Here is an 8,917-nt window from a genome sequence, read left to right as displayed (position 1 = left end):
TTCCGTTTAAGAACCGTTGCCACACCGATATACAGTATAACGTGCAACACTCTATATCTAAAGAAGATAAGATGGACGATGAAGGAAGCCACTTTGCGGTATTGAGATGCACCCCTCGCTGCGCCGTGCAGGTTGATCCCGGGGCCCTGGTCTCCCTGCAGCGCCACCTGTGGGTCGGGAAGGCAGACGCGGGAGGTGAAGTGCAGGGTGCTCCTCTCCTTCACCCAGACCGAGGTGGACCTTCCAGAGGAGGAGTGTAAAGAGGACAGACCCCAGCTGGAGAGGGCCTGTAACGGGGGGCCCTGTACTGGAGTCCCAGGCTTCTCGCCGGGCCTCCAGGAGCCGTCGGGCCCTCACAAGCAGGGGGAGGAGCTCCACCACTGGGACTACCGGGGTTTCACCGTCTGCTCAGCCACCTGTGCTGCAGGTGAGAACCACACAGACACATGATCCCATCAAACCGAGTAAAGATTGATTGGGATATGTGTCTCTGATGGGACCTATCTATCTATCTATCTATCTATCTATCTATCTATCTATCTATCTATCTATCTATCTATCTATCTATCCATCTATCTATCTATCTATCTATCTATCTTTCTGTCTTCTGTGTGCGTTTCTCTCCTCCACACCTCTGCCTCTCTCACCACCCACCTCTCTCTCTCTTGTCTCTCTTTTGGTGGGTCTCTTGTGTCGTCCAGGCAAGCAGGCTGCGGTGGTGCGGTGTCTGTCCAGGAGCCGAGGGGAGGAGGTGGACGACTCTCTCTGTGACCCGTCCAGCAGACCACCAGTCATGATGCGCATCTGCAACACTGAGCCCTGCCCTCCGAGGTGAGGGCCTGATGCTCACACACACACACACACACACACACACGCATGGACACACACACACACACATGCACATACACACACACGGACACACACACACACACATGGACACACACACACAAACACGCACACACACACATGGACACACACACGGATGGACACAAACACACACATCTGGTACTCAAACACCATCACCTTCAGCCTGGATGTAACGCTCACACACATTATCTGACATGTCTGGCTGTAGTGTAGATCTGACTGTAGTGTAGCGGGGGTATTATCTGACATGTCTGGCTGTAGTGTAGATCTGACTGTAGTGTAGCGGGGGTATTATCTGACATGTCTGGCTGTAGTGTAGATCTGACTGTAGTGTAGCGGGGGTATTATCTGACATGTCTGGCTGTAGTGTAGATCTGACTGTAGTGTAGCGGGGGTATTATCTGACATGTCTGGCTGTAGTGTAGATCTGACTGTAGTGTAGCGGGGGTATTATCTGACATGTCTGGCTGTAGTGTAGATCTGACTGTAGTGTAGCGGGGGTATTATCTGACATGTCTGGCTGTAGTGTAGCCATAGCAGCTCCTGGAGCCAAGAGAGCATCAGACCTGGAACAAACAGCCTTCTGGTGTCCATTAGGATCATATGACCTCACCCATGGCCACGGGCCAATCAGAGCCTGCTCTGAAGTGAACATACCCACCATGGTTTCCACGGCTGCTCATCATCACCTCGGTTAGCGTGGGCAAACTCCAAATTCCCATGCCAACCGGCAGGATGTTATTTGAGAACCATTCTGATGTTTCTGTCGCTGTAAAAACTTCCGGTTTTACCCAGTCAGAAAGCAGCCTCTCCCCTCAACCACGTCGCCTCAAACGGAGCGTCTCCTCCTCTCCTGCTCGGATTCCTGTTTGTTTACCAACAGATGTGTGGCGCATACTAGGAGTATGACTTCACTTTCTGGGCCTCGCACAGAACTTTAATGCCGTTTGAAATGAGCTAGGAGGAAAAGGACCAGAACATCAAACACAATCTTCAGCGCTGAGCCAGGGGAGGAGATAAGGATCAGCTATGCAAACCCTCAGATCCCCTCATGATCCATAGAATTAGCCTGTGATTTGTAACATAGGCAGAAAGCAGGTGGTTCCAATATCACTGGCAAACTCTCTGTTTTTCGGTCTCGTCATGAAACCGTTCACGATTTAGCCATGCATATAGGATCAGAGACCCCGGCTTCAGAGTGAACCGCAAGCTTCAAACATCAATCATTTCCCCGACGATGTTAGAATAACTTGGAAATGAGGTTCAACGTTGGAATTACGGTTAAGATAAACATGGCTGTTTTCTACAGTTGAATCTGTTCAAATAAACGTGGAGTTTAGCAGAGAGAGAAGGGGGGAAGGGGATCCCTCGGTCTCCTTGCATGGGAAGAGCAGATATCACGGGTGGTCGGTCCAGCTATGGAGGAAACGCCAGCGAACACGTTGGCTCCTCAGCAGAACCAAGGCTTCATCTATTCACAATCACCATGTAACACCACCGTGTCGTGCTCAAACACAAGCACTAGGGCTCGATTTAGTAGTAGTAGCAGTAGGTCTTTTTTACACATCGTCATCATCATCATTACAATGTAAGGATGTAGTACATTATGATATGTGCAAAGGGGTCACCCCAAGAGAGCTAATTAGAGCTTGTAATAGGGGGCCCATCTCATGAGCAGAATAGCAGTGTTTGAGCAGTTAGCTGGTTATACGTTGGGTACAAACAATAATCAAACAGGTGTATAACAGACAGAACAGGTATTTAACAGACAAGACAATACATCTAACATCACTCGGGCATCTATGAACATAAGATACAATCACTTATTCTAAGTAAAGGTAGTGACTAAACATATGTTGCCATAAGTTGATTTGCTCTGCTTGTCCAGCTAGGAACTATACTGCATGTTCGAATACATCAGGTGTCTGTGTCCTATACTGTACGTTGATCGGCAGCGGTTTAGTGTGTTTCCTGTGAATTTAGAACACGCAGACAGGAAGTGTGTGGATACAGTGCTGGGGCACCAGAGCGACAGGCTCTTATTTCTGTCGGCTGTGCTGCAGTCTGTCCTGGATACCGGCCGCGGCCTCCGCCGCTGGGGAAAGGATTAGCAGGGATCTAATAATACACATATGCCTATCAACCACAACACCCCAGTCAAGGACAACAAGCTTTTTACAGTAACAGCTTCATGTAGTGCAGTGTAATAGAGCCCTGAAGAGTATAATTGGGTGCACCGGAATTAATCACATAAGCCACGCTGTTTATTTTACAGCGTGCAGTTGACTACTAATATAATGTTATGCCGTTTGTGATGGAGAGAAGCCAGGTCCTTTCTAATCCTTGGTTTTAAAGGGATAGTTCTGAGGTTTGGACATAGCCTCATTTACGGCTTTATTCAAAGAAAACTCACTTATAAACACTACCAAACAAGTAAAGTTCGACAGATAAACTAAACTTCTGGTCAAAGTCAGACATATCTCTTTCGAATGTGGACATTGCAACTTGTTGTGTTGACAGTAAGAGAATAGTCCACTCTTCTATTCGTTGTTGTTGTGAAGACAGTGCCGGCTAGTTACGTATCACTCCGCCTCCCTATTTACAGAGAGAGCCATATAGGTCGGAACAAACAACTGGATTCAGCGATAGTTGGACTTAATAAATGATGGTATAAAAACTAAAATGAGCCCCCGACAGAGTGTCCTCATATTTGATTTGATTTGGGCGCACTGTAGAATGCTCTAGTGAGTTTTCTTTGAATGCTTGCCAATCCGGTTTGATTGCACTAGCATTAGTATGCCGTGAACGCCCGAACGAGGTACAGCCTGGAATCAGCTGAAAATGTTCTCCATCAAGCACAATATGTAAAACATTATGGGTAAGTATAAATAAAACATTATGGGTAAGTCGTAAACTATGTCCAAAACGCCCCATTTAAGGTGCTGAGATAAAATGCAGTAGCTGTTTGTGTTTTATGTTTGTGATTATTTTGGATCCTCATTAGTTATGGCAGAACGATAGCTCATCTGCCTAAATGAGCATGAAGGTGGAAAAGGTTCAAATGTATAATAAATCCTCTTCTAATACAGTGCCAGTAGGTTTTTAACAGCAGATTGATGCTTTTTTTCCCCAGCGGTAAGACTATCTGTTTGGATACAAACATTGAGATGCAAACCCAGCAGGTCACTGCATCATATTACTGGAGCCAGAGGTGAAAGGTCATAACAGTACGGTTCAAGGCTATAAGTCAAATCAGTAGAGTATATAGGTTTTGCTGCTGTGATGCTGTGCAGTACACAAGGATTAGCTTTGTTGGTAAGCTAGCTTTGGACAAAGGGAGCAACCTGGTTTGTGTTCAAGAAACAAACTCGGATTGATCATAAAAATGACTTGCCAGCCTGTTCTTTTGTGAAGGGACTTTTGGGGAGTGTACAACACTCACACACACACACACACACACACACACACACACACACACACACACACACACACACACACACACACACACACACATTGTTTTTCCAATAACTGTCCCATAGCCAAAGTCAGCAGGTCAGCTGGCTCCAAGGACTAATGTGCTTGCGGTCTTCAGGAAAAACTGATGTTGATTAAGAAATGATCGTTTTATTTACCTTTCATAAGAGCAGTGTTTTATCTAGGTGCATAAAAACAGATATAAAGGAAATATTTGAAGTAGAGAAACTTTGGATATAAAGTTTATTTTTTCTTTCCATTTGGACTGCAGAATATTTCTAGCTCCAGGTCCTCTCATGGGGTTACATTGAGTTTCATACAGATCATCGCAGTTCCAGAAGATTTACTGTAACTATTTCCGTCAGGGACATCAAGGGTTTTTTACTTGATACTGTGTCGTACTGTAGTATAGGAGAAATTTCACTCGAAAGGTACAGGAAATAAAGTATGCAAATGACAGAGATACTAGTGTAGATGAAAATAACGTGGTTTTGCGTGTGTGCCGTCTGCATGGATTGCCATGTGTGTGTGTGTGTGTATGTATGTGAGAGAGTGTTACAATAAGGTGAGTGTTACAGTTCTGTGTGTGTGTGTGTGCATGCCTCTGCTGCTGATTGGAGCCGATGTGTGTATCCGCCCAGTAGGACTGTGTTTGTGTCTCCTCCACAACGACCTCCCGGACCCCGACAGTCTGGGTTCACGACCTCCCGGACCCCCGACAGTCTGGGTTCACGACCTCCCGGACCCCCGACAGTCTGGGGTCACGACCTCCTGGACCCCCGACAGTCTAGGTTCACGACCTCCTGGACCCCCGACAGTCTGGGTTCAAGGTTGACTGCTCCACCGAAACGTCTCTCCATGCCGCGAGAGAAAACTCTCTCTCCTCGTTATGATACTCCTAGGCCTGTCAGTGTTTGACCCGGTGGACCACCAGATCCTCCTCTCCACCCTGGAGGAGAAAGGCGTCACTGGCTCTGCACGCTCCCTGTTTGCATCCTACACCTCCTACCAGGGGACATGGAGAGAGTCCATGTCGGAAGCATGTAGTCTGACTATAGGAGTTCCACAAGGGTCTGTCCTGGGTCCTCTTCTTTTTTCCCTCTACACGACATCTCTGGGTTCTGTAATTTGCGCACATCGCTTCCCCTGACACTACTATGCCGGTGACACCCAGCTGGTCCTGTCATTTTACCCCTTCGGACATAGCTGGGAGCTTGGTAGCCTTTCTCAGGAACTGTGAGTGCACTGATGACGTAGCATCTGCTACCACAGTCCTTTCTACCAACATAGGAAATTTTGACTTTTAAATTATTTTTCCAGGTAGTCTTCTTCAACTGCCAAAAAACTCCGCATAGCGGACAGCGCCCCATCTGGTCGGAAATCCTCGAAACTACCTCGAAAGATAATGATGATGCCACAAAAAACGGCTAAAAAGATCACTTAACGGTAGCGCCAAGCTTTCAAAACCCAGTTTTTTAGAATAGGCGTTTCTGCTTTGGTGCATGGCTTTGAAATGTTTATTTGGAACTTTTAAATATGAGCGCCAAGCGCCGCCAACTTGGCGACTATTTAAAAGTCAAAATTTCCTATATTGGTAGAAAGGACTGTCATCAGCGCACTCACAGTTCCTGAGAAAAGCTAGGAGCTTGGCTGACCCACAGTGGATGGTGACACGTCACCTCAAGCTCAATCGGGACAAGACTGAGCTGCTGTTCCTCCCAGGGAAGGGCTGCCCGCACCAGGACCTGACCATCACCATCGAAGACACATTGGTGACGTCAACTCGGACTGCAAGGTCGTTCTTGGCACATATCACATCCGTTACACACTCTTGCTGATTCCTGCTCTACAACATCAGAAGGATTTGACATTTCCTCACTGACGAAATGGTGCAGGTGCTCATCCAGGCTCTTGTCATCTCCCGCCTGGACTACTGCAACTCCCTCCTTGCTGGGGCCCCGGCGTTAGCCATTAAACCTCTGGAGCTTGTCCAGAAAGCTGTTGCTCCCTTGGTGTTCAACCAAGTTCTCCCACACAACTTCCCTTCTCCGTTCTCTACTCTGGCTCCCTGTAGCAGCTCCCAATCCAGTTTAAAACTCTGGTACTAGTTTTTAGGGCAATGAAAGGAACAGATCCCTCCTACCTCCAGACCATGGTCAAGCCCTACACCCCCTCCTGACCACTACGCTCTGCTACCTTGGGGCGAGTGGTTGCTTTGTCATTTGAGGCCCCTGCGGTCGATCGACACGGTCACGGCTCTTTTCTGTCCTGGCCTCGCAGTGGTGGAATGAACTGACGTCAGGACAACAGAGTCGCTACTTTTCACCGCAGGCTCAAAACTCACCTCTTCCTGAAGCACGACCACAATCCTCTCTCTTAAGCATCTATTGTTTTTCTATTGTGTTTCCTATTTTACTGCTCTTGCACTTTGACTTTTTGCTCTTAGTCACTTGCTTGATGCCCTTGTGAGTTCTGGCGAGTAGTAGTACTGTACATTGACTACTACCTATGTTAAATGCAATTATTGTACGTAAGTCGCTTTGCGTAAAAGTGTCTACTAAATGACTGGGGGCGTGTCTTAAATGACGGGACGTGTCTTATCCATTCTTTGATTTAGTGCTCTTCTCCTTCAGTGTTAATCTGTACAGGAAACAGCTGCATGGCACAGGCTCTATACACTACATTCATACACTACGCTTGCACGCACGCACACACGCGCGCACACACGCACACACATGCACAGACACATACGCACACACACACACACATGCACGCACACACGCACACACACACACACACACGCACACAATGCGCACACACACACGCACACAAGCACACACATGCACACACACACACACATGCACACACACACACACACACACACACACACACACACACACACAAACACAAACTGTCTCAGGCCCTGTGGGACCTGTACTGAGAACACAGGTGGGTGTACAGTATCAGCTCCCTAGAGACATTCCTCTATTTATCCTCTCTCTCTCTCTCTCTCTCCCTCTCTCCCTCTGTCTGCCTGTCTCTCTCTCTATTTCCCTCCTTCCCCCTCTATCTGTCTCCCTCTGTCTGCCTGTCTCTCTCTCTCTCTCTCTCTCTCTCTGTGCTGGTTCCTGCCTGGTGTTCTGCTTGACGTAATGAGGTCAGAGATTAGCCCTAGCTAGGACTCTGTTTGAGGTCTCTGTACGAGGTCTCTGTGCTGGGGGCGTGAGGAAGCCAGCGCCGTCTGCATCACTCAACCTCACGACAACCTCCGCCGGTAAAGGCAGCAGAATGCTCTCACTCTTCACCGCTGCATGTCTGCTGTTGCGGCGTCCACTCGGCCGGCTCCACGGGCGCTGTTCTGGTTGACCCCCGGCCACGGGAAACCACAATAATGCCAGTCGATTACGCGCAAGGCGTAGGTGTGTTGAAACGTCTTCTCTGTGTGTGTGTGTGTGTGTGTGTGTGTGTGTGTGTGTCCAGGTGGGAGGTGACAGCGTGGACGCGCTGCTCGGCGTCCTGCGGCGTGGGGATCCAGACCAGGAGCGTGTTCTGCATGCAGACGCGCTCGCTGGAGCAGCTGGACACGGCGGCCGTGCCGGAGGACGAGTGCCGGGAGTTCAAGCCGCCCATCCTGCAGCCCTGCAACCAGCTGGACTGCCCCCCCGCCTGGGAGACGGAGCCCTGGCAGGAGGTACGGGTGGGGGGGCATGTGCGGTGTCCCTGGGTCCATAGGCGATGTTACCCTCTGAGAGTAGGGGGGGCAACATTGTGGCGTGAGAAAAAAAAGTTCTGCCGTCCTGTCCCATCTATTGACAAAGAATGCCAGTTGTGAACAGTATGCTAATAAGAAATCCGTATGACAATTCAATATGCACAACGCATCAGACTTCATCTAGACACCACAAGCATGTCAATATGACTTTATGACCGAGCACTAGGCCATACCCAACATCACAACATCAAACTGCAACTGTGCACGTAGCAGTGCAGTGAGTGTAGGCTATCACACACACAGGCAGTCCTGCAGCCTTCGAAATAGGCTATGCCATGTCGGTAGCACAACAGTAACTGAATTAAGCATAGCTTCGATAGCCTCTGGAGCACTTCTGCATTCGATTGCACCTGCATGCGGTGTCATTTCGAGTGGTAGCTTCTTCATTAGCATTGCCAGTTTTATTTTTTTTATGAATAAGTGGTCAATTGTTTTTATAGCTCTTTTCGCCATTGTGAGCAGGTTGGCTAGTTGTAGCTTGTTGAGCACTGAGCAGTACAGTCAGATCTTTTTTTTTTGCGGTAACAGATCAAACCGGAAATAGTTGAGGTCGACGGATGAGTTGTGCCATTGGTGGATTATGATTTTTTTTTTTTTTTTTTAAAGGTAGCCTAGTTTAAGGAATAAATACACTTTTAAAATGAATGATGACCTAACACAAACTGGTACAAACCACAATTATGTATTTAATTATATTAAACTAATGGTTAATTAGTTTTTTTGTTTTTTTTTAAGAATTTGAGTTGGGCTGGCCAATCAGGGGGGGCACTTGCCCCTCCTGCCCCCCCTATAAAATCGCCCATG

At 48.0% G+C, this 8,917-nt stretch overlaps 1 protein-coding gene across 1 annotated transcript in view; it reads left to right on the top strand.

The window, feature by feature from the left end:
- adamtsl3 (ADAMTS-like 3) overlaps positions 1 to 8,917 on the top strand; it is a gene marked incomplete at both ends in the record, with an annotated part of 117,191 nt that overhangs the window by 88,003 nt on the left and 20,271 nt on the right. The window contains 3 exons of the mRNA XM_084437457.1: positions 132 to 427; positions 702 to 831; positions 7,822 to 8,032. Coding sequence (XP_084293583.1) covers positions 132 to 427; positions 702 to 831; positions 7,822 to 8,032 — 637 coding nt within the window. The remainder of the gene's footprint in view (positions 1 to 131; positions 428 to 701; positions 832 to 7,821; positions 8,033 to 8,917) is intronic.

The sequence above is a fragment of the Borostomias antarcticus genome (genome assembly GCF_949987555.1).
Source record: "Borostomias antarcticus genome assembly, chromosome: 4".
In the NCBI taxonomy this organism is placed as follows: Eukaryota; Metazoa; Chordata; class Actinopteri; order Stomiiformes; family Stomiidae; genus Borostomias; species Borostomias antarcticus.
Note: the sequence above shows the minus strand (reverse complement) of the source record. Positions and strands in the feature narration are given on the sequence as shown.